Source organism: Egretta garzetta, unplaced genomic scaffold, assembly GCF_000687185.1.
Source record: "Egretta garzetta isolate BGI_Z169 unplaced genomic scaffold, ASM68718v1 scaffold447, whole genome shotgun sequence".
Lineage (NCBI taxonomy): Eukaryota > Metazoa > Chordata > Aves > Pelecaniformes > Ardeidae > Egretta > Egretta garzetta.
The window spans coordinates 156,549-181,151 of NW_009260397.1; the positions used below are offsets into that span (position 1 = coordinate 156,549).

Genomic DNA, 24,603 nt, shown 5'->3' on the forward strand with positions numbered 1-24,603 from the left:
CAGCCAATGGCTTTATTCTCAACCTAGGAGCTAGCTCCTTTCCACTCCTTTCCAAAAAATCTTGGGGGGCGGGGAACATATTTCAAGGCAGATTCTGTAACTCTGCATTCCACGATAGTGTGCTAGTAGTTGATGCAAGAGGAGACAATATTTGGATCTTTCCTTAGGAAAATTTTTACAATTGAATTGTATTGTTGTAGTGTCATTCTCTTTCCTCCCCTCCCCCCCCCCCATTACTTGGGAACATGCTGAGAAAAGGGATAAGAGTTTATGATTGCAAACACACAGATCAGTTTGAGCGAGACAGAAGTGATGGGTAGGGGCAAAGAGCAAGCCTAGATATGAAACCAACAGTAATGAGTGGTTTTATTGGCTATAAAAGTATGGACAGAAGAACACGCTAGTACTAAACAGCCTGCTCGGTTAAATGGGTGTCAACAGATTATATAATAAACCAGTGCAGAATTTTGTTCACATATCCTTTCCACTCCAAAAATGAACTTTCTGGTATTACTACTTTGATAATCTAAACAGATCACTGTTAGCTCAAGGATTCGGGGCATGTCATTTTTCACTTGTGGGAAGAACTGCCTATTTTATTCATGACAAGATAGCCCATATATATAATCAGATTTAACAAATATATCTTATTAACATTTTGAGCAGCTTCAGTTGTCAGTAGAAAGCAGATGTATTTGTTTAGATGCACATATGCAGCATAATCTGGCTCCCCTGGGGTTTTCCCAGCCCAGGAAACCTCCCTGTATGTGGCAATCCCCTACTCTGCTGTGGAGCACACCTGTACCGGAGCTGACCGCCTCTGCAAGGCTTTAAACTGAAAGAGGATAGATTTAAATTAGATATAAGGAAGAAATTCTTCACTATGAGGCTGGTGAGGCACTGGAACAGGTTGCCCAGACAAGTTGTGGATGCCCCATCCCTGGAAGTGTTCAAGGCCAGGTTGGATGGGGCTTTGAGCAACCTGGTCTAGTGGAACCCCATGGCAGGGGGGTTGGAAGTAGATGATCTTTAAAGGTCCCTTCCAACCCAAACCATTCTATGATTCAAAGAATAAGATTTTTTTTTTTTAAACAAAGTTTAGAGAGAAATCTGCACAGTGAAAGGAAGCAATAGGGCTTTCCATTATAGTAACCAAAGAGACTTTTATGTAATTAGAAACTTACAGCCATGACATACTTGCATTTTTAATACGAAATCTGATCTAAAATACCAGAACAAATCCTAGACTACTTTATTTTGTGAGTGTATTCCAAGAAAAAGTAAAACCAGTGAGAAGTTGTTCATCTTTATGTACCCAGGACAGTAAAATGTAGTAACATAATAGTTTGTAAAGTTACTCTTTTTCCAAACTTTAAAAAGTAGCAACTGTGAATGTGGAAGATGCTTTTCAGTGTATGTGGAAAAACTTATTTAAGTAAATCAAACTTTCTTACTGTAGTGAACTATTTGGAAATAGTATCTACTACTCGGCTTTACAAAGCAAGAATACAATCACGTCATTGTATTTCCTACCTGAAATAGAGGGATCCAAATATCGTTGCAGTATATGCAATAGGAATGACTAGAAGCAAAAAAAAATGGAAATTCAATAGTGTAAAACTCAGTTTACATACTCCTGGCCTTACCTACAATAAGGACCTGCTACTCTGTCCTTTTCTGTGTTAAACATATTAATGAATAGCAAGCAGAATAGTTGATATGTAAAGCACTGTGGGATATGAATGATGCATCTGAATGTGTTGTGGAAATATGCAATAGGAAATACTCCTATGTATTGTGTGTAAGCTGTCTGAAAAGAAAATTTTTTTCTTGACGGTGTCTTTCTACCAAACTGTTTGTCATAAGTGATTGTTGAGGCTAATAACATAAAGTTTAAAAAAGACGTGCTTATCTTATACAGGCATAAAATCTCCAGATCTATCAGAAGTACTGATCCATTTTGGAAGGAATATGTATCCTCTTGCTTCTTGTCTCTAGCAAGCCTCTCTCTTTCAGGATGAAACTTGATTAAAGAGAGGAGAGGGAGTCCCATATGTGCTTCTTGCAAAATTTTTCATCTTTAATCACAGGGATGTGTAGAAAATGACACAAAGAATTCGACCAGTGGTCTTATCAATGGCATGAAAATGAAGCCTCCGATGATGAGGACTTAAAGGAAAACCAATTTTAAATGTTCAGAATGTGTCAGAATAAGCATGATTAATGGACCCAACTCTATTTTTTATATAGTTAAAATAAGAATTTGGCCTGATACAGTAATTTTATTCTGTGTGGCTGAAAAGTTACTCATTAAGAAACAGCTTCCTCAACTCTCACCTTCTATGACCATTGGAAAAAGCTAATTATTTGAAGAAAGTATAACTCCTCATTTTGGAGGGTTTTCCTTTCCACATCTTTGATGCGTTAGAGTAAGTAAAGTTGTACTAATTACCATTCTATTAATGTGTATGCTATTATTTTAATTTTCTGCTGATTAATCTGTTCTTCATGTGCTAATGTCCTTCTGATGTGTAAAGGGAAATAAGTTAAATATAGCTGATATTAAGTCTCTTTTGTAGAATTTTAGACCAGGTAATAGCAATACACAGTGCATCTGGGGCAAAGAATTCAGACATCTTAAATTTAAGGTATGCAAAATGCTTAAATTCCAAGCCTACTCATACACTATGGTCCATACAGGCAAAGATGACAGGTAAGCACTCAGACCTGTCATGTAGAGGTGACTTGATGTACTGATTAGGTAAGTAGTTTAGAACAACTTAAAAAAAGATTGTCATGGTTCATTTTTGGAATTGCTTACTGTAGAAGTCCTGTTCTAGTTAATTAATTTCATGCATGTGGATTTGGGATGGATTTATAGGCAGGTGTTAGAGCACAGCGATTAAAAGAACGTAGTGAGAAGGCAGGCTTAAACAGGACCATGAAAGAAGAGGGGAAGTTGAACAGTTGAACTACTATACAGGAGATCTTCAGAACTGAGTAAAAGCTGCTGTTCTGAATATGTGTATGTTAATAGTGTTCTGGAAATCTAAAGAAAGCTAGGAATGAGTGGGATATCGAAGCACGCTTTAATCAGTATGCTTCATATATCATTTTTTTGAGTGTTCACTCTTTTGTGGTGAGAGTTCCAGTTGTGGAATTTCAAAGCTGTTTGCAACAATCATTTATTCATCTTCTCCAACTAAAATACGCTTTCCTCAATACACCAGTACCAATCCTGACCTATACTGACTCACCCTGGTAGTTGTGAATTTTATCTAGGTCTATGTTGGTTCAACTATGTATCTCCCTTAAGCAGGGTTAGAGTTAGGAAGGGATTTAAAGATAAATATAGAATCAGTAAAAGTATTTAAGAGTGAGTGATTGCATGTTCAACTGTCCCAGGCTAACATCCCAGGAAACTTCAGGAATGAACATGTAAAACTGTTATCCATTGACTCTGTCCAGTCTCTATGCTTTTTTTCTCTGATGTTAAGGGATTAACAGTGATTGCCATAACTGTTTGTCCTTCCATACACGCACTTTTCACATTGCCAGATACCTCCACATTTATGTATTGGCAACTGCTGTAAAGTTCTTGCTGTGTGTTGCAAGAACCTGCCTAATGCCAAGATGCTGTTACAGAACTGTAGACCCCGGAGATGCGTACCAGTGGGGACTTGGATCTGAAAGCAGACACGCAGACTCTACCTTTCCACTTGTCAGCCCATTGTAAATTAGAAGAGATCTGTAAGTGACTTTATAAATGTTCAGAAAGCAAGCTGTACAAAATACAGAAACCAAGATTAGGATAGCCCACTGTGATAGAAGTTTAATATACAAATAACAAAAGAATAGTAATACCTCTTGCTAAACAGAAGTGTCTGAGATCATTATGCTTGTTTCTACCACCTGAGGAATGAAATCCTAGATATATAATTTATTTCCCCCCTTCTACCTTCCCAAATAAATGTTCTAAGAATGGTTTTCATGTAAAAGTGAGATGCTAAGAAACTTAAAAAGCTGAGCTTTATTCTTTATTTTAACCATATAACCCCTTTCCAGTACTGCATCTGATGTAGTTGTCCTTATCTATATCTGTGAAGTCCCTACCTCAAAGTTTTTATGCTGTGCTATATCTCAACAGCCTTTAAAGGTTAGCTAAAGCTATTATTTGATGTAATTACTTTCTACTATGATGACAGCCACTGGGAGGGTAAAGCAAGATTTTGCAGAAATACCTGGCTGATAATGACTTTTGGCAAGACAAAACACCTTCTATGACAAGGTGGCCTGCTTAGTGGATGAGGGAAAGGCTGTGGATGTAGTGTACCTCGAATTTAGTAAAGCCTTTGATACTGTTTCCCACAGCATTCTGTTTGAGAAACTGGCTGCCCGTGGCCTGGACAGGTGTATGCTTTGCTTTGTACCTACCCCATCCTGCAGTGTATCTGTGTAAGTGAATCTTATCCTACGATGTAGGTGATGTGAGGAAAGTAAGAATACATATTGGTAAATGCAATGCTCCATTTCAAATACTTAAGTACAGATTACTATTTTGGAGTGCCGAAATATCTTTTGTCCACTAAAATTTCTGCTGTGATGCTTAAGAAAGAGAGAAGGCAAAGTACATGAGGTTGCAAGTAGTTGTAGTTCAATTTCTTTTCTCACAAACCTAGAGGTTCAACATCTGCCTTGGATCATTCTGTCCCTTTCCTAATAGCATGGAATCATCCTCTTCAATATTTATTTTAATGCTTTGTCATCTACACCGAAATGCAGAAAAAATTCCAAAGAATTCTAGAGCAACTTTGAAAATGGAATTTGGGAGACTTAGTCTTATTAAAATGTAGTAGAAGTTATAGTTCTTTAGTAGGCTCTGAAATTTTTCTTAAGCCTACTTCTGAGGGTATCTTTGTGGCATGTAGTTTAGTTTGTAAAAATACTCACCAAAGACCCTCTAGACACAGGCAAACAGACAGCAATATAGGTGCCAAAGTGGGTTGGGGCCAGCATATGATGAGGAAGTCATGACATCTCTGATTCTGCTGCCCACTGTGCTCTGAGCTTAGTGGGAGCAGCTAGCCCTTCCTAGAACAGAGGCAAGTTATCACCAATCGGCTATTAGTAATGTGTGTTCCCTCTGTGAGAGGTAACTGCTTCCTGCTGTTGTCTTCTGCTGAGTTCCAACTAGTAAGCTTAACCCCTAATTTGGGAAAGAATAATTGCTCTAGCAGTCACTGAAAAGCTGTCAGCCCTTGCTTGGGATGGCATTTCCTGTGCTTTTTGTATTAAATACTTGCAGTAAAAGCAAACAGTGACTACAAGGCATCTCAGAAATTCCTGTATTAAAAATGGAGGAGAGGAGGCTTAATAACACTTAGCTTGGCTTTTGAAAGAAGCTTACAAAATTTGTTGTAGTAGTGTATCACTTTATTGATTAAGCAGGATGCAGGTAGTGTGTTTAACAGCACTGTTCTCCAAGGGGAAAAAAAGATCTTTTACTATATTCTGCAAAGATCAGTAACTCTCCCTTTTACAAAATCATGGAGCAAAGTTAATCACCTCCTTTTGCTTCCTAATTTAGTTATTTAAATGTTCAGTGCAAGCAGAAAAGATGAAAGAAAACTCAGGAGGACATCTGTCTGAGTACAAGATATTGATATAAATAGAGAGACTGGGAAAAGTAGTTGTCTGCTTCATTTTCTACTTCAGGAAAACCAGTCAGAACAGGACTGTGCAGGAAAAGCACTGCCATAAGCTCTTGCTGAGGGACAAATTGGGGCGCAGCTCAGCACTGTTTGTTTTCATGTAGGTTTAGATAATAAAACACAGAAGGCTGAAAGGGAGATTTGATTTACTATTGTTCAGAAACCACATTTTCTTAGGTCTGCAAGCTTCAGCAGCTGTCCCTACATTTTGGCTAGGATTTTAGATTTTTGCTTTTCTTTACGTATTTTTCCATCTGTATTTTCTGTTTGGGATAATAAAAGGTTTAGAAGTCTAGAAGAGGACGAGAAAGTGAGTGGATTGCAGCAAGGAAGCAGAGTCTTTAGTTTCATTCATTTCTGTTCTCATTGTTTGGCAGGTGGAAAGCACAGATTTACAGAGCTGAACTGGATCAGCTGAAGAAGTGGGGGAAGAGAAACAAAACAAGTACAGCACCATTGAAAGGAGCTTCAGCTTTATCTAGCAGCATCACCACAGCAACCAGAAAATATAATTAAAAGACAAGTGCTAGAGCAGAGAAGGTGAAAGTGCGGCTCCTTACCTTTGGACAGAAGGCAGCAAAATAATTATGCACAACAGAAAAGAGTATTTGATGGATCTAGCCAAACTGTGGCAAAGGGAAGTGTCCCTTCATTAACAGGAATGTGCCACTGTTTATGCACTGGAAAGGGGAGTGCCATGAGATCTACTGAAGAGACTATTTCTGTGATTGCATATCTACATTTCTGTGATTTGCACCCCTGCTGGGACTGAATTAGGTGGTACAGGCATCTTGGACCATCAGGTACTGGATAGCGACTTTTTTTTCATTCAAGGTGTACCTGGCACGAGAACTGAAAGACACCGCAGATCTTTTTCAGAGACGCAAACAGAGTGAGACAATCTCCAACCTTTTCCTTCTGTAACTGCCTGCTATACCATGGGATGTCGGCAAAGCTCTGAGGAGAAAGAGGCAGCGCGGCGGTCCCGTAGGATTGACCGCCACCTGCGCTCTGAAAGTCAGCGACAACGAAGAGAGATTAAGCTCCTTCTCCTGGGTACCAGCAATTCTGGGAAGAGTACTATTGTAAAGCAGATGAAAATCATTCATAGTGGTGGCTTTAACTTGGAGGCTTGCAAGGAATACAAACCTCTGATTATCTATAATGCAATTGACTCCCTCACACGTATCATTCGGGCTCTAGCCACCCTTAAAATAGAGTTTCACAATCCTGACAGAGCGTACGACGCTGTGCAACTTTTTGCCCTGACAGGCCCAGCTGAGAGCAAAGGTGAGATTACCCCTGAGCTTCTGGGAGTTATGAAACGGCTCTGGGCAGACCCTGGTGTGCAGGAGTGTTTTTGCCGCTCCAATGAGTACCACCTAGAGGATAATGCTGCATACTACTTAAATGACCTAGAAAGGATTGCAGCACTGGACTACATCCCTACAGTGGAAGATATTCTGCGTTCTCGGGACATGACCACAGGGATTGTAGAAAATAAGTTCACCTTCAAAGAGCTGACTTTCAAAATGGTGGATGTGGGTGGACAGAGATCTGAACGCAAAAAATGGATCCACTGTTTTGAGGGGGTTACAGCAATAATTTTCTGTGTGGAGCTGAGTGGATATGACTTGAAGCTGTATGAAGATAACCAAACAGTAAGTGCACCATGTGCTCCTTATTCTCTTTCCTTCTCTTCCTTTTCCCCTCCCCAGTGTTTGGCCTTTTTTTTTTTTTTTTGTCTCCTACTTCCCTGCCCTCCCAAGACAGTAATTCCTGAGTTCCCAGCCCCAAATGTGATTTCCATCCCCTCCTCCCCAATCTGTAGTAAAAAGCCAGAAGCTGTGATTCCTTTATTTGGATAGTATCACCCACTGCACAGCTTTATTTATTTAACGTTACTTTTGGGAAATGGAGGTGCTCTTCATATGACAGTGGACTACTACTTTTTTGTGTCGTTTTGCTAAATGTTTACCTGGTGAGGTGTTACTCGAAACATCACTTAAAAAGGTAGACAGTAGTGACATCCTGGTGTACAGGGATGGTTAATTTGGATACCATGTTTTGCAAGTCCTGGGGAATTTTGAAACTAAAATAGTAATAAGTAAGTTTTCTCCCTATTTTTTCCAGGATTTTCAATCAGAATTTGGGATGAAATTAATTTAAAAACAATAAATCAGATATAGTTTTTAATTAGTATGGAACTTTAATTTCAAAAATTTCTTTGACTGTTTTTGTTTATATGGGGATTTGCCTTGTTCAATGAATAACTTTTCCTGTTTAATTCCCTTTAATGCTATTAGTTTCTGGTTTTCACAGCATGTAAATACAGTAACTATGGAAAAATATATGAACAGTTATGCATATGCAACTATGCCTTTGCTATCACATTCAGCTTGCCTTAGTTAACCTTTTATAGGGTTTTATCTGAGCTTTGACAGTCTTCTAAAACATGATGCTTAAGAGATGGGAGTTTGTGGGTAGGAACACATGCTGTATTTATCTTTGAAAACAGCTGCCTTTCAAGAAGAATTAAAACCTATACTGTAAAATCAGTAAGTTAACCTTAAAATGCTTCTACTTCTTTTGTACTCCTTTATACAACTTTAAGTTTACATTTTAGAAAGCTTGTTTACAAGTATCAGTTCCTGGAGTACTCCAGAACACCAGAATCCTTGTTCTTTTACAACAGGTGCAGTACATGATTGTTGCTGGGGTGGAAATTGTTCCAGGAAATTTTTGTATGATTTTTAACATCTAACTGGATCTCCAATAACTTTACAGAAGGGGATTTTTCACCAGGTCTAATCATCTGGTTTTGTCAGTCCTCTATGGAAGAGGATTACTAATCAGCCTTAACTGTTGTTCCTTATCAAACACCCCACCCTGCCCTTTATGTGTATCTATATTTAGATACTCTGTAAGTCAAATGTAGTATACTGCACATGTATGTGTAAGAGCTGTTATCATCTGTGTGACATCCTCTAGTGCTTATATGGGTGTGACACCACTTTATATGCAGCCATTTCTTTCCTTATCCCTTTTTGCCCTAAAATAATTTCAAAGCACCCTTGAAACTCTCACAACTGATTACCAACTCATATAGACTTCTCTGAAATGATAAAATGGGGGAACAGGTTAGGAGAAAGGGGAATTTCCTCCATAAGAGACTCAGTGCAAGGGAGCTCTACATAAGATGTCTGTTGCAGTGCAGATCTCCCTATTATGAATTAGCCTGAAAAGCTTCATTTCCCTGTCCTGGAGAAGGGTCCAGCTGTGACCACCTTCTTTTGTACTGGACTTGGGTAATGTCAACACTGTTGCATACCTGATTTTTTCATTAAAAATTGTTTATTAAGGGCTCCTGTGCTCTTTAAAGATGTCAACTTACATGGTCATGGTTTTGATAATGACTGGAATAATTGCAATGACTTTATTGGCTAAATGTGAACACCTCCCAAAATTTATGTGTATTTTATATAACACATGCCATTCACCAGATCCCTGAGGCAAGGTGAACTATATCAGTACCTGAAATAACTTCAGTGCCTTCTATATTTTCCAGAGTTTGTATCAGAAGTTGACAGCAGTCACTGAGGTAGAGTTGGAGCAAGATGGTAGTATTTCCTTCCAACCCGTATGAAAAATGCACAAATGAAAAAGAAACAAACCAGACAAAACCTGTAGAGCAATACTTTCCAGAAATCTCACCCTTGGCTTTTTGTTTGCTTGTTTGTTTTTACTGCCATATCTCTCAGTATTAAGTCTTGTCTGTTCAAGTTCTGGGTTCTGCAACCAACTCCTTCCCTCCGAACCAGGATAAGGCTAGATCATCATCGAAGAAAAAAGGTGAAACTATTCCCTTTCACATCCCATGCATGTAGGAAAAGGGTTCTTTACGTATAACTTTATATAATTTCTTATCATTTTTGGTACAGTGATGTGAAATTACTTCAACTCATTTGTACTTTTAATTCATTTGTCTGTACTTTTGGCTGCTAATCCTTTACAAAGATTTTTCTTATTAGAAGGGAGCTAAGTGATAAGTTTGGGAAGCAGTTATACTTAGGTTTGAACCAAGACTACAAAATAGTTTCTGAAAATATACCTTTTGTTTTACAAGCTTGTCTTATATGGTTGAATCCCTTTTGCGTGCACTTTCTATGATTCTTCAAGGGAAAAAACCTTATGGTCAAGAACATTCACCTAAGCTGAATTTTGATAAAATTTTTCAGAAATACTTGAATTTTACTGCAAATGAAATATGCATTATGAGTGCTGAAGCTTTTACAAATATTTTTCTTATTAGAAGGCAACTAAGGGACAAGTTAGAGAAGCAATTATACTAGCTCATGAGAAATATCAGACCAGAGAAATTTATTTTGGGGGTGTGGGGGGGTGGTGGTGTGTGAGATTGTTACCTAATTTTTAGTAGCTTTGTTGGGTGTGTCTACATTTTTCTGTTGTGCCTCTATCATTGTCTCCGTGTGTCTGAGGCTATTCTACAAGTATGGAATTCTTTTAAATGATTTTTGCAAAGATATGGTATTTCCAATAATCTTTGTTAGCACTGCTTGAATTGGCCCTTTTTTTGTTGGTATAGCTTATCTCAGATATAGTATTTCCCTATTCTTACCTTTTGTAGTGATTTTACAGCTTATCCACTGTGCTTCCATTTTTTTCTCTGTACTACACTAGCTGATTCACCATTCACTGTCCTACACATGGACTTATGCTTCATTGTCTGGAGATTCTTGTCTTCCTATTGTAACAGATTTTTATATCTAAGTTTTGTTTAGTAACCTCCTCTTGACGCAAGAGAAACATTGGCCCTGATTCTTTATCTTCAGAGGCATTTGGAAAAGCATATCTTATTTATATTTAGACCCTGACTAGGAGTTAGTTGGTTTCTTGCAATTCTTCAGGCTTTTCCTGCCTTGCTTTTCAGATATAAAAATCAAAAAGAACTACCCCAAAGGGGAAAAAACCCAACAACAATATACTCTGAAAAATCCTTATGGATGTTGATTTTGATTCCAGTATCTAGAATCAAATGAAGTAAGCGTCTGGGTTATTTCAGAATGACATTGAAGTCCAATTTTACATAATATTTTAACAGCCTGGAGGGCTAATCTCCTATGACCTATTTTTATCCCTTTTCTACAACCTGATTTTCTTTGGTGCTACTGCTTATAGAGTATACTCAACACTGAAATTTGGGCTTTTATCATCCCTCAGCTTCCATGTTTATGCAACCACTATCCAAGTAATTGCCCATCTATAAAATTAAATTCTGCAGACATATCTTTATGATCTGTGGAGAAATTAGAGCACAGATGGAATATGTGAGAACAGTCATCTTCCTGAAACTCCTACTTACATGGCAAAAAGAAGAGGGACACCAGTAGCATTTCAGAGGGAACCTGACTGTATAGTAATAAAGAACAGGTTGCCTTTGGCCCATCTTTCTTTTGCTATTATGCTTTATCTAAACATACAGCCATAATTTTACTGTGTAGAGATGGCATGTTCCAGGTGTGCTGAATACACAATCCAGTGTTGAAGAGCGCCGACAGCTAAACTAAGAGACCTGCATTGGTAGGTCTTGAACTGCAATGCTGAGACTGCCACTCATGAAAAAAGCCCTACAAATAATAGTGTTGCAGAGTCAAAAATGCTTCATGGTGTAGTATCTATGGTGTAGAGAACTATTAAATAAAACTAGTCCACTGCCAAACACACAGTGCTTGACAGGGCGTGTAAGAATCTGGCTGATCTATAAACTGTGAAAGTTGAGCAAATGATCTATATGAATATGTAACTTCTGTGCTTCCTGTTGACAGAAGTGGATAGATGCTATGCATGAGCTCTCTCTTTATTGAAAATGTGTTAAAATAATGATTGACAAATATGGTAAAAATTGAGGGGGAAAATGAGCTAGTTATATGTACTGCTAGGTCCTAAATATAGCTAACTTGTGAAGTCTGTTCAGGGCGAGGGTATTGTAGTGACACCAGTGTGCAGAAGGGAGAACAAAAATAATGGCCAAACTATCAGTTGCCTGGACAATTTTTCCTTTGTGTGTAATTTTAAGAGACAAAATAAGTTAAACTTTATACTGCCTGGAAACAAATGAGGGAAGGGGAAGACAGAATTTTTCTGGCTTTGTCCTGCTACACTTTATTCTGGGTAACATCACTTGTAGAGACGTTTGGTTGTACGCATCTGTGTTTCCTAAAAATGACACTAGTTCAATCACTTTATAAATGTGAATGTTAAAGGAAATCCACTTGCAGATAACTTAGGTTTAGATAAATTTTATTTTCTTTTCTCAGCCATTGCAAGAGAATGGAAACTTGAAATTTTAGGCTCTTTTGAGGCTTTTTTTAGTATCTTGTAAAAGGAAGATGGAGTTGAAAAAGACAAAATACTGCAGCAAACAGTTCAGATGGCAGTAGGCCTTATGCAAAAAAAAATAAATTGTTGGGGTCATAGTGGAACCTATCAACTACCTAATAATAATTTATCTCGAAAGCCCTCTGTTATATGCTAATTATATGAATTTGGAACAGAAATCCTGTTTCTGCCAGGAAATTTTTTATCAAGTAATCGAAATTTTTAACTTTTTTCTTTTTTTTTTCTTTTCTTTTTTTTTTTTTCTGAAGCCAAATGCTTAAAGGGCTTATTTGCCTTTCCTGATACTTCAGCTTTTTGAGAGTATAGTGTATTAAAACTTATCTGGCATGCAGCTATTTTTCTGCAATACTAATAACAACAGCCAGGACAGAGGGGAAATTGTGATACATGTTATACATAGCCCTTTTAGCAATTGTTATCAGTGGTAAAAAATTATATCGGCAAACATCTTTCTGACAAAGTAAGTTCCTTGGGAATCTGAGAAAAAGATTGACCTGAACTGCTCAGGTTCTCTCTCTCTTTTTTTTTTTTTTTTTTTTCTTGGGAATCTGAGAAAAAGATTGACCTGCCAGGTTCTCTCTCTCTCTCTTTTTTTTTTTTTTTTTTTTTTTTTTTTATGAAGCCTTTCCACTTCAAGTATTTCATTGTGAACTTTGTGTGGGAGCAAAGCTTAGATGACTTCAGCATTCATGTGTGTAATCTGTCAGCACTGCAAATGGAATTCTAGCCTTGCCTTTTTTCACTTAAGAAAGTAATGTATGTGTTCCCTTACCAAAATTTATTTTTATATAGTGATATATCAAGATTCCAGCCTGAAGACTTGTATCCAAGCATATATCTTCTAAAATAGGTAAATATGAGTAAAATAATGAACGTATGTAAAAGAGAATGATCAATCGTCTCCCAATTTGCAATCCTCTTTACTATACATTATTTTAAGTCTGAAGATTTATTTTTGGTTACGTAGTTTGCTGTAATTCTATGCTTCTGATATGGATATCCACACACAGAACACATGGGGCAGCAATTTTCTACATTTTGGACTTGTTGCTATACCATGAACTTTATATTCCATGTAACTTCAGATACTAATAGCAACTTTATACATAAACTAGTCTGGCTATATGTTTGCTAAGCTACTTCCTTCATTTGCAAAAATTAAAAAGTTCACAAATATGATAATGCATTACACTGTGGGATATAAAAATATATACTAATTCTATTAACATGGTTTTATTGGATGAAGATGCCAGTATCAGATTGTAAAAGCCTGAGAAGTTTCGCTGTGAGGTTTATCTATTTAATGTCAGTTGACTAATTCCTAAGACAAAGCGGTATTTAAACCTTAAGATAAATTAAATATTTTTATCACTGTAGAGCAGTGGGCTTAATTCAAGGAAATTCAGAGATACAACAACAGGAAGACTTTTACCTAGTTTGGAAAAACATGGCATGGAAGTAATGCTGTATTGCTGCTGCATCCCTGTAATGGACCTACTGAGTAGTATTCACCTACACAGGTATCTAATGTTGGTTGTCAGACTTGCATCTGTTTTAGATGACTAAATTTCCCTGCATATTTAGGTAACTGCAGGGGGTGGCCCAAACCCTGCTATGACAAATGCCTGAAAGATGATATAACTATCTCTTTTGGTGTCTGTGGCTGGCTGTATGCAAAACTCCTAGGCTAGGTAAGGTGTTTTACTGTAATTTTAAAATTAATTCAGAGCATGACAGTACAAGAGGTAAATAAAATACTAGGATATCAGGAGAAGCAGAATACTGCTAAATATCATATAAGCTTCAGGCTCAGGATAGTATTTAGGTGGAGAGATACGGATACTGCCATTTAAATAAACAAAACTTAAGTAAAAATCTCAGTTATTCAGTACTGCTACCATCCCTCAAACTATAAAAGAAGGACCCTCACCCCCAAACCTAATTCCATTAATGCCTTTCAATCTAGCGTGTAGGTAAAACTTGCTTTCTAATTACAGGATTAAATTAGCCACTCAAGTGTGGACACAAGAAACCTGTCAAGTGCTTGGAGAATTGTACTGGGTTGGTAGCAAAGTCACTGATGTTGTCTAGTTAACTTAGTCAATATGTGCAGAAAGCACCTCCTATCCATATCGGTTTCACAGACAGAGAAGTTGATCATATAAACTGGATAGCATCTATTTGATAAGGAATCAATTTGTGAAGGAAAGAAACTGAATTTCTCAATCTCTCTCAACTGAGTTGGAAAGTCACAATCCTCTTCCCAAATATATTGTCATCGAAAAGATGGAAGTGAAATGAGAGCACTGGTTATAACAAGGCAAATACAGGAGTTAGAAGGTGAATATACCAGAGCAATACAAGGTTCTCTTACAGCAAATTGACGTCTTTATGTGAAACTCTCTAGATGACTTTATTGAAAATTGCTTGCTTAAAAGCAAATTCTTAATTTGTCCTTGTAGAATCTCTTGAACAGTAAGGAATGGCACATATTTTTAGGGCTATGAGGCATACATAACAAGCATTGCCCAGCCTTTCAGAAAATGGGCTTCTTGGACATCTAGAGGTTTAAACTTCAGAGGAAGAACTATCCATCGTTCATCATTCAATACAGAGTTGAAAATAAGTCTTTAAGAACACTGGACCTTAATGAGACTATTACTGAACAATGTGATTAGTTTATTGGGTGCATTAGCTTTTCCAGTTATTAACATCATACAAACATGTAAAAACTATTTTCTGTACTTAGACAAAACAATGGCCAAAACATGCATTGAGAGCATTTTGTTATCAAAATTACTTTTTAAAAAACACTATTAGGTAATTTTCAAGAAATGGCTTGTAATTAGTGTTAAGTATAAACATTTTACCAAGTAAAAATGCGTGTATTTTCTGAGATTTCCTGCTGTGCAAAAATACATGGACATACATTCCAAGCATGAATGCTCAGAAATATATCTGCTGAGGAAAAACTTAAGGTTATACTTCCTGAATTTGAAAATTTGAGGAAATTTGTTAGATGCTCTGAAACTTCATGCACATGAAGTAGACTGGCATAGTTCAGGCAACGGCAGTTTCCAATCAGTTTTTACTTCTGTTTGATAAAAATGTGGGCTGCTTATGCAAACTTTATAGTAAACTAAATGTAACTCTTAAAAGGCATACTATGAGGAACAATAATGATAAATGTGTGGTTTGGAAATTCCCTTGACTATATTGTAAGGAGCCAAGGTTCCTCTGAAGCCCAATGCCAGGAACAGACTAATGAGGATTATGTTCAGAACACTTCTAGAATCCATCAGGTGGGTAGAGAAGTGTTGATATCACGTCTCATAATACTGTATGTTGTCTACTTAATAATTACAAGGAATAGAAACATGACATTAAAAAAAAAAAAATTTCCATCTTGGTCTTGAAAAGCAGCCGCTTTGGGTTCTTTCTGTAACCATGCTGAACAAAGAACTAGATAAAAGCTGGAAGAACTCTCTGTGGTATGCCAGCACTGGGGAGAGTAGTGGAGTCCAACCACCCTTAAAAAGTAGCAGAGATGCTGTAAGGAGGATCCTTGCTGTTAATACAGCTTCAGAGTGAGTTTTGGTGGCAGTGGATTTTTCAGAACTTTGTTCCATTATTACAAGTCCATATTTTGGGTAAATATATTCTTCTATAATTTCACCCCCTTTAGTAGTACAAGTGTAATTTGGCACATACCTGAGCTTTCTATACTATATACTTTCTATATTGGGATGGCAAGCCAAAAACCCTCATAGATGTTAGTACACTTGTTCAGTATGTATTCCCAATACATATTTTTCAGTGTATCCAAAATCCTCACTGACTCAGAAGACAGCTGGCTTTGTTTGATAACATAAAAACCACAACTAATGGGAGTTTATTCGCATGCCTTATTCCTAATACATGATTTTAAAAGGCTCCCTAGCTTAGAAGAACAGAGACATCAGACATAGCTCTTCTATCTGTGAATGTAGAAAGACACGGTGTCCTGAAACAGAGGCTGATAGAATTTTTCTGGTTGCTGTTACTTGGTGGAGTTGCTACCTTACTGTTTAGAAAGCAAGAAAAGAAAAGGTTGATCTGAAATTTTACTCTGAAATGCCATAGCACTCATTGTTCTCGCTGGCTAGTGAGAAAATGTCTCCTATAATGTTCACTTACTAAAACTATCTAGTTTGGAAGTTGGTAACAGAAGAACTCTTAAACCATTTTACAAGCTTTAGCAAAGAAAATTGTGTGAAACTGAGAAAATAGGAAGTGGTCTTGAATACCAAAAGCCCTGCAAGGTTTGAGAGGATTAGTAATAAAGAAAAACCAAACCAGCTAAATAGTACAGCAGGCAAAATCATGCATGAAATCTAAAAATACTAAGTACCTGGTTTTGAAAAGCATTGCAGGGTGAATAGCAAATACTTAATCATCATGAAGGTATTACCACTAACATCACATTACTTGAAATCATGTTTAAAATAGTTTTCAAGAATAGATCTTATTGTTAGTCTGATGCATGCACAGGTAAAAAAATGGGAGAAACCTGTAACTTAGACTAGAACGTGCACACGTATGAAAAAATACATACCAGGAATAAGTATGGCACTTACAAAGGGAAGCCATGCCTTCTACAGTTGATAACTCTTGTGTGTATTGGTTGTTGGTTTTGGTTTGTTTTGTTTTGGGGTTTGTTTGGTTTTGGTTGGTTGGTTTTTAAGGAATGAGGAAGTATGCAGGGAGATGAATCCAGATGATAAAACCACTTTACTTTGGCAAAAGGATTTTGACAAAGACTCATTCTGAGAGAAACTAGGCTACTGTGGCTTTCCCTTGCCACAATATGGAAGGCTTGTCCTGAACAAACAACTGATTAAAGGTGTGAGAAGTAGGATCTGATGGGCAAATCTTTTGTTGTAAGGAGATAGCAGAGGAGCAGTAGATGCTCAGCAACTTATGCTGTTTAATGTATTCCTAAATGATATTAAAAAGTTGCTTTTCAGTCTGACCTGCTACTAATATTTTTGGTAGTATTTTTACTGATATTTATTTTTCTGCGCTGTGTTTTAATAGGAAATCTCCCTTTTTCTCATGCTGAAAGACTGGGTCCTGGGATAAGCTTATCTTATATATCACTATTGTCCTTGGACATGGTGCCTTGCATAAGGAATGGCTTGTTTTTCTGCATCCATTTCTCCACTTTTTATAGTTCTTCTGGATCTTGTTAATATGGAAGCATGAACGTCAGCTATCTGCCACAAGACTGGTGTGTACACTTTTGGAATTTTAGGTAGAAATTTCTTTAATACTGTTAAATAATAAACTTGATATCATTTTATGGGCAGAAAGCAATAGAAATATGATTTATGGTAGAGAAATAACTGGAAGAGATCTAAGTATTACTAATCAGTAATCTCTGTTTTTAGAGGAATGTAATTAAATGAGACTTCATAAGAACACTAACCTTAATGCTAGGTCAAAACTTGTCAAAAGATACGTTCCTGGATACTTGATCAACACTACTTAACAAATAGAATTTTTCTAAAAGTTTATTCTTGTGGTAGGTTTAATAAGAAAATTATATCTATTCTTACAAAAACATACATATTTTCAATCTTCTCCTTTTTATCACTTTTCTATAAAATAGGTATTCATGTTCTTGAAAATATTTTAAATATTTTAATCATTACTTAAATGCTTTTGACTTTCTCACTTTTGCCCAATGTCTTGCAGTGCGGTATTTAAGAATGTTATCTCTGCTATCATCTTGAGCAAAAAGTTAACATATTCTGTCTTGTCTTAAAGCTGTTTAATTTTTTTCAGTAGCAGAGACAGTCCTGACTTGCATGGAGCAGAGAGACTTCCTTGCAGTCTATTCATTCTCCTTTATTTCACAGTTCTTAGTGCAGTCTATAGCTACATCTCAAGCAACACTGCCATCTTCTACTACTGTATAATCTCTGGCCATGCCAGAATTTTTTAATTTTTTATTTATTTTTGTCTGGCAGCAGCCAGTCAGTCTCCTTCCTCTCTTCTTACAGATGACAATTCTGGACATGTGCTGAAGGCCTTTACTGTGTTATTTGTAGCAAGGTTTGTGTAAGTGTAGTCTTACAGTTCCTAACACCACAGTAGTTCCCATTGCAGGTGGTACTGCAATTAAGCCAGAATAATATGATGAGGGGTGTTAGTGCTTTTGTTTGTGTAAACTCCTCACATTTCTTATAGTATCATCACTTTTTTTTGTTTGATGTATGTGGTATTTCTACATAGGCTTTTCCAGAGTAGGTTCTTTTGAACAGAAGTCAGGTACTAGGAAGACAAATCAGTGCAAGTAAAATAATTTTATGCTTGCATTACAGTGTTGCCATTCCAGCAGATTTTTAACTTAAAATAATGGCATCTAATACTGAGAACGCTTAGGTAACTGCCATGTTTCTGGCAGTGTGACAAGGCTTTTACGGGAAGTTTAATTTCTTTAAAGATAATGTTAGACGTTTCAGTATCTTGTTGACTCATTATCATACAGTGCACGTACCAGAAAGAGATTCTGGACTTGTAACAGCTTGGTCTATGAAAATATCAACTTGATGTTCAATAGCAGTCAAAAAAGCAAGCAACGTTTGGAAAAGAATAAGGAAAAATCAGAGAACAGTATAAAATGCAAAGCATGACTGCTTTCATAATGCTATCTAATTTCTTGTTCTCCCATTTTGAATAAAATATATTAGAATTAGAGCAAGCATAACCTAAAATACAGATTTTATTTTTTTTTCAATAAAAATATCAAATAATAGATGTACAAGGCAGGACAATATGATATGCTTATAAAGTGAAAACTGGCATGCAGAAAATTGATTTTTAATCATTTTAATCATTATCTATTGTCTCTTTTAAGAATCAAGGATACTGAATAATATTATTAGCTAAGATGTTTAGAACAAGGTAAAGGCAGCGCAGGTCCACAGAGTATGTAGTGAAATTAAGGAGCTTGCTGCCCAAGTATGTCATGGTACCAAAACTCTGCACAAGTTTAGAAGGAATAGAAAAATTTATAAAAGAAAAATATATTGAGACCTATTAAATGTCAAGTGCTTTTGAATTCGAAGTTCTGAGTTCAGATCTTGAAAAACAGGGATAAAATACTAGGGAAATATTTGTGTTTTCCCAGATCTTAATTTTCTTCCCCTCCCCAAATTATCTATTAGTAGTCAGTGTAAAATATGGGATTTTGGGTTAGATGGCTGTTGTGGTTTGGGGTTTTTTCTTACAAGAAATAATGGATGAGACAGTATATGCATGTGTCATGGATTTTTTTTTTTTTTTTTTTTTTTTTAATTGTATGCTGCTTGGGATAGATTTTTGAGTATCAAAATGCGTTTTTTTTAAAGCTATTAATAGGCTTAGTTAAATTTTGAACCTGTCAACCAATGACAGTGTCCCCTGATTATACTTCAAAATTAGCAGACAATGAATAACTCCTCTACTCCAATTAATTCAGTTCTCTAACTCCTGTCACTTATTTTTTAATGTTTAATCTTGATACTGTCCTTTCTTTCCGTTATTAAACTGATTGAAACATCTTGCTTTCAAAGTACACAGTCCAGTCATTCTTTCTGTATTTTTCCTCATTATTTACTGCTTGCTCTTATTTTACTTTATAAATAGGAACCAACCCCCAACCATTTATCATCAGTAGAAATAAATTATTGATAATAGCTTAACACAATTTAGCATAAAATCCATGTAACAGAAGTAACATCTAAAGAAACAAGACTCCTTCAGTCCATCAGTTATGGGGAGAAAGCTTATGATTAAACCAATTTTATAGAATAACATAGTGGTATGTCATACATATGCTACATTTACTTCAGGACAGCCTGCCACTGAGCTGCTTTTTTTTTTTTTTTTTGAACCCCTCCAGTTTAACAACCTTATGTTCTCTTCTTCTGTTTCCCTGGCAACATGGCATGGTAGAGTGTCATATCAGTCGACAGTGAGCTTTGCTTCAGCTGTGTCCTGCCAAAGCTAGCAGTGTTTCTAGCAGTCTTGAGCTTTCTCACTGCAACTGTGACAGAGCAATGAGAGTTTCTTTCCATTAGTATTTGCCAAAATCAGTTGAAACTCCATTGGTGTAAATTTTTATGCAGTAGTTCCCTGATAATACTGACTAGGGATGTCATTGGACTTGTCAGAGTAGACTAGTTTTTAGGTGCCTTTTAGTATTAGGTGTAATCCAATAGTGTGAATTCTCCTGGCAGAGATACAGAAAGGGATGGTTCTAATACAGCTTGCATTGTGCCTTTGCTGTTCTTCATAGATCAAATGAAAGCAGTAATTAGAAATAAATAAATAAAACCCCAACAACCCATGCATGGAAAAAGGAAAACAATCAAAATGAATTGGAAATGTGAGAGGTTAATAAAGGAGGTTAAAGATATGTTAAAAAAAAAAAATAAAAAAAATCAAAGGCTGACAAAACTAAATGCTGTATGGCTGTGCCTAAAATGTCCTGGAGGCAGTGTTCTGCAGAGCATCTGGCTGTCATTGCTATCCAGAAATTCAGACTGAGACTTACAGCACTTAAAAAGGTTTCAAAAGGTTAATTTGCTTAGCTAAAAAGATTGCTAAGTACCTGCTTAGTATATAAGTACCTGAAGGAGCAAAAAATGCTCAATATTTAAAGAAATACATAATCACAATGGAGAAAGGCAAAATAGAAACACATAGCTAGAAGCTAGGTTGGATAAACACCAAATTGAAATAGCTTTCTTTTATTTTTAAATTTTATCTTTTTTTTTTTTTAGGAAGGAGGCTGAACCAGTTGAGCCAGCTTTTCTCAAAGACAGAGTTTAGTGAAACAGCAATTATCAGCTACAAGCAACTAGGCTTAGGACAGGGAAAACCCAATAAATGGAATTGACCAGAGTTGCAATAAATAGAAGTTAGACCAAAAGATCCAATGATCATGATACTCTCAATTTAATACTTATTTATACAGAGATGAAATAAAAGTCCAAGTTATAGCCTTGTTACTTTATAAATTTCTGCTAAATGCTTCCATTTTAAGATCTCCCATCTTGATAAAATGATTCTGTGTGTGGTTTTTTGGTTTTAGGGTTTTTTCTTTTTCTTTGAAACAGCACAGAATATGGAAAGCAGAATTACATGCATTTGGTGAAATGCATATTGAATGCATATATTAAATTACATAAATCTGCTGAGATTATCTATAAACTCAGCATTTAGGAAGAAAGGGAGGACTCGTCCTGCTTGTTCAACTCTTCAGTCAACTACTGCTACCTCTGCTGCATGCTTCTACCTCGTTACTTGTGCCAGCTCTATTGTTCTTTGGGCCCTTTGCTAAACAGATATAGCTCGCAAACCTATCAGAAAACTATCTGATATTTCAGTGCGGTTGATTTTCTGCTGGAATCCTGAGTATATCACATATGGAGGAGTCCAGTGAGTTCCAGATCTGTGTAAGGCAAACAGTACAATCCTGTGTCCAGAAGCAGAGGAAAACCAAAAGGTAATTGAGTCAGACTTCCCCATTTTGATATATCAAGTGTTAGAGCAGCTAAGGTCATCCTATATAACTAAACTTTACTATAAGATTTGTTATCTGTGTATTTGCGAAAGAAAAGTAGGAAAGTTATACTATTGTAGTTACAGGGAAGACATCACAAACCTCCGCATCTGCATTTGACTGAATGCTAGGTTTTATGAGCTACTCGGGGCATTATTACCAGATGGTAAGTATTAATGTTACCTGCTGCTTTTTATTTTCTTCTGAAGAAGTCGGACCATAGGGCAATAGGATATGAATAATTTCTTCTCTAAATGTGATCAATTTAAATACTGGAATTGTAGAGGGTTTGTGACAGAAATTAGATTCTCAGTCAATTTCTGCTGTATTTTTCAGGGATGAAACAGATTGGGGATACGTGGTAGGGTGCAGTTAAATTTAATTCTTACTCCTATTCTTACCTTCTCCCTCATTCCAGTATTTATTAGCAGCTACTTTTTGATGCTCTTTTTTTATGCTATAATGTTAATCGCAGTGAATTATTCACTATCGTAGGAGATGTGAGAACAATGGTTCAAAGATAGGGAATGAAAAGCTTGTGCTTGATAGAAGTATAAGAGAAATTGTCAGAAATACTGAACTTCATAAAATCCCAAAGGAGAGCAATCAGCTGTAATTTGTCTTACAAGTAGATTAGAAAAAATATTAACAAAGAATGGTGTAGTAAACAGTCCTGCGAAATATACAATTAGATGATGAAAATAATTGTATTTATATCATCATATATGTGGCTTAATATTTGAAGTCTTTGTTGTACTGGGAAATTCTATAGAATTCCAGCAGATTGTACTGTAGATGCTGATTTTATTTTAATAACAATATTTTTCAAATAACAAAGTAAATGAGAATATTATTACCACTGATTCTAATATGAGCAAAGCCAGATTTTAATTCTTTGTACTTTGCTTTCCTGATTAATACTTCTGTACTTCTGTGTTCTTTGCATTCATTATTTGCTGTGAGGAAATTGCTAATTTTTATTAGTACTCATTTTCCTTATTACTCCTGCACATTCTCAATTGTTTCCTTTATTGGTAAATAGATCCTGGATGATATCTTGTCTTTGCTTTCTGATTCATAAAGTTGACTTCCCTATTTAGGAGCAGGTTTTATATGCATTTGGTTGTATTGCTCAAAGTATAGGCACAATATAGATAGGGCAGCTCTTCTACAATATAAGAGCATGCAGACGTGTAGTGTAGGACAGGGTTTTAAGCTGAATCATGGTGTAAAATAAATTGAAGAATTTGAACTGTCACATAATTCCAAATGAAGCACTGGAGCCACCAGCTATAAACATATTTACAAAGACAATAGATAGCCTAAATGCAAGATTGCTCCACTTCAAAAGTAAAGAGAAAACAGCATCACAGGAAAGTACATTGAAACAAGCCTATCAATTCACAATTTTACAACGTATAATTTCTATGCAGAGAAGTCTTTACTTTTGGTGATCTGCATATTAGTTCCTCAGTCCTCTCACTTACTCTTCTCAAAATCCTTTTCCATTGCACGTTCTCATTATGGATTACAGTTTACTGGCTTTATGAATAGTTCTTTTGTACACAACAAACCTCTACAACTGATTTCTATACAGTCCATTGGGCAAAGCTTATACAAATCTGTAACTGATATTCTACTCTTCCAGTTACAGAAATCATATCAGATACCACAAGTATCTTCTAAAACATCATCTTTTAATAAGACACGCCTGACATGAACCACTTACTTATTATTTAAAGAAATTGAGGGTGGGGTGATTTCATTGTATGCGAACTTAAATGCGCAAAAAAAAAAACCCCAACACAAAAACCTGGAAAAGTTTGATTTTAAATCAAACTGGAATTTCTAAATATATGTCCAATCTCAATTGCTATTTTTTCTGTTTTTTTTGCTTCAGGATGACAGACACTGTTCCGTAGTAACTGAGCTCCTTTCAAATGATTCAGTGCTTTTAAAGTGCACTTAAAAAGCGTTAGCCTGGCCAATCTCAATTGCTATTTTTTCTGGTTTTTTTGCTTTTCTTCAGGATGACAGACACTGTTCTGTAGTAACTGAGCTCCTTTCAAATGATTCAATGCTTTTAAAGTGCACTTAAAAAGCGTTAGCCTGTGAAGAAATTTAGAACAGGCCTAATATAGCATATCAGTTTGCTTGTTCACTGATTAAGTGAAAAAGGATGATGCCTTCAGTTAGATTAGTGTGAATTGTCAATCTGTTCTGCTGCCCATCTATTAGTAAGAAACAATGTAAAATAAGGTTAGAAAATAATGTTTTGGGGAGATTTTCGTACTCTAGATCCTATAACAGTCTTCGCTGATTTCTAGATAAAATAATGCTCATAGCAAAAAGGAATTTAGTTTTCTAAAACAGATTAGGAAAGGACAATAATAACTAACTGTAAAAGCCTCATTAGTGTTTGACAGAATATTTTTGCTGGAAAATTCACCTTATCCTTAAGAAAATCCTTTGAGAATGTTTTAATCTATCTTGTAGTAAAAAATCCAGTATCATGTGCTACTTTTTCTAACTTTCAAGATACATTTCACATGCACCTTATAATTTTCAATTCATTGTCACTTGTTCAACAAATGATTAAGTGAACAGAAACACTGCCGTGTTTATTTTATGGTATCAAATCCTTACCATAAAGAAATGAAAATTAATGAATGTGTCAAAAGGTATTTAAGAATGGATCAAAGATAAAGACATTCCAGGAAAAATGAGGCACTGTACAGCTAACAAATGAAGAAAGTAATTGTTTTATCAATCAAACTGGGAAAATCCAATCTTGCTCATCAGTATGATTATTTTCAAGACTGCAGTGCACTGAATTAATCCCTAATCTGTAATATCACCATTATGTTGCTTTTTTTAGTT

General features: G+C 36.1%; 2 protein-coding genes across 2 annotated transcripts in view; one reads left to right on the top strand and one right to left on the bottom strand.

Moving 5' to 3' along the window:
- The window catches only part of RSPH14 (radial spoke head 14 homolog), a 107,168-nt gene that overhangs the window by 44,420 nt on the left and 38,145 nt on the right, over positions 1 to 24,603 (bottom strand). The gene's annotated exons all lie outside the window — the stretch shown is intronic.
- Positions 6,650 to 24,603, top strand: part of GNAZ (G protein subunit alpha z) — a 44,288-nt gene continuing 26,334 nt past the window's right edge. Inside the window, exon 1 of the mRNA XM_009643080.2 lies at positions 6,650 to 7,372. Coding sequence (XP_009641375.1) covers positions 6,650 to 7,372 — 723 coding nt within the window. The remainder of the gene's footprint in view (positions 7,373 to 24,603) is intronic.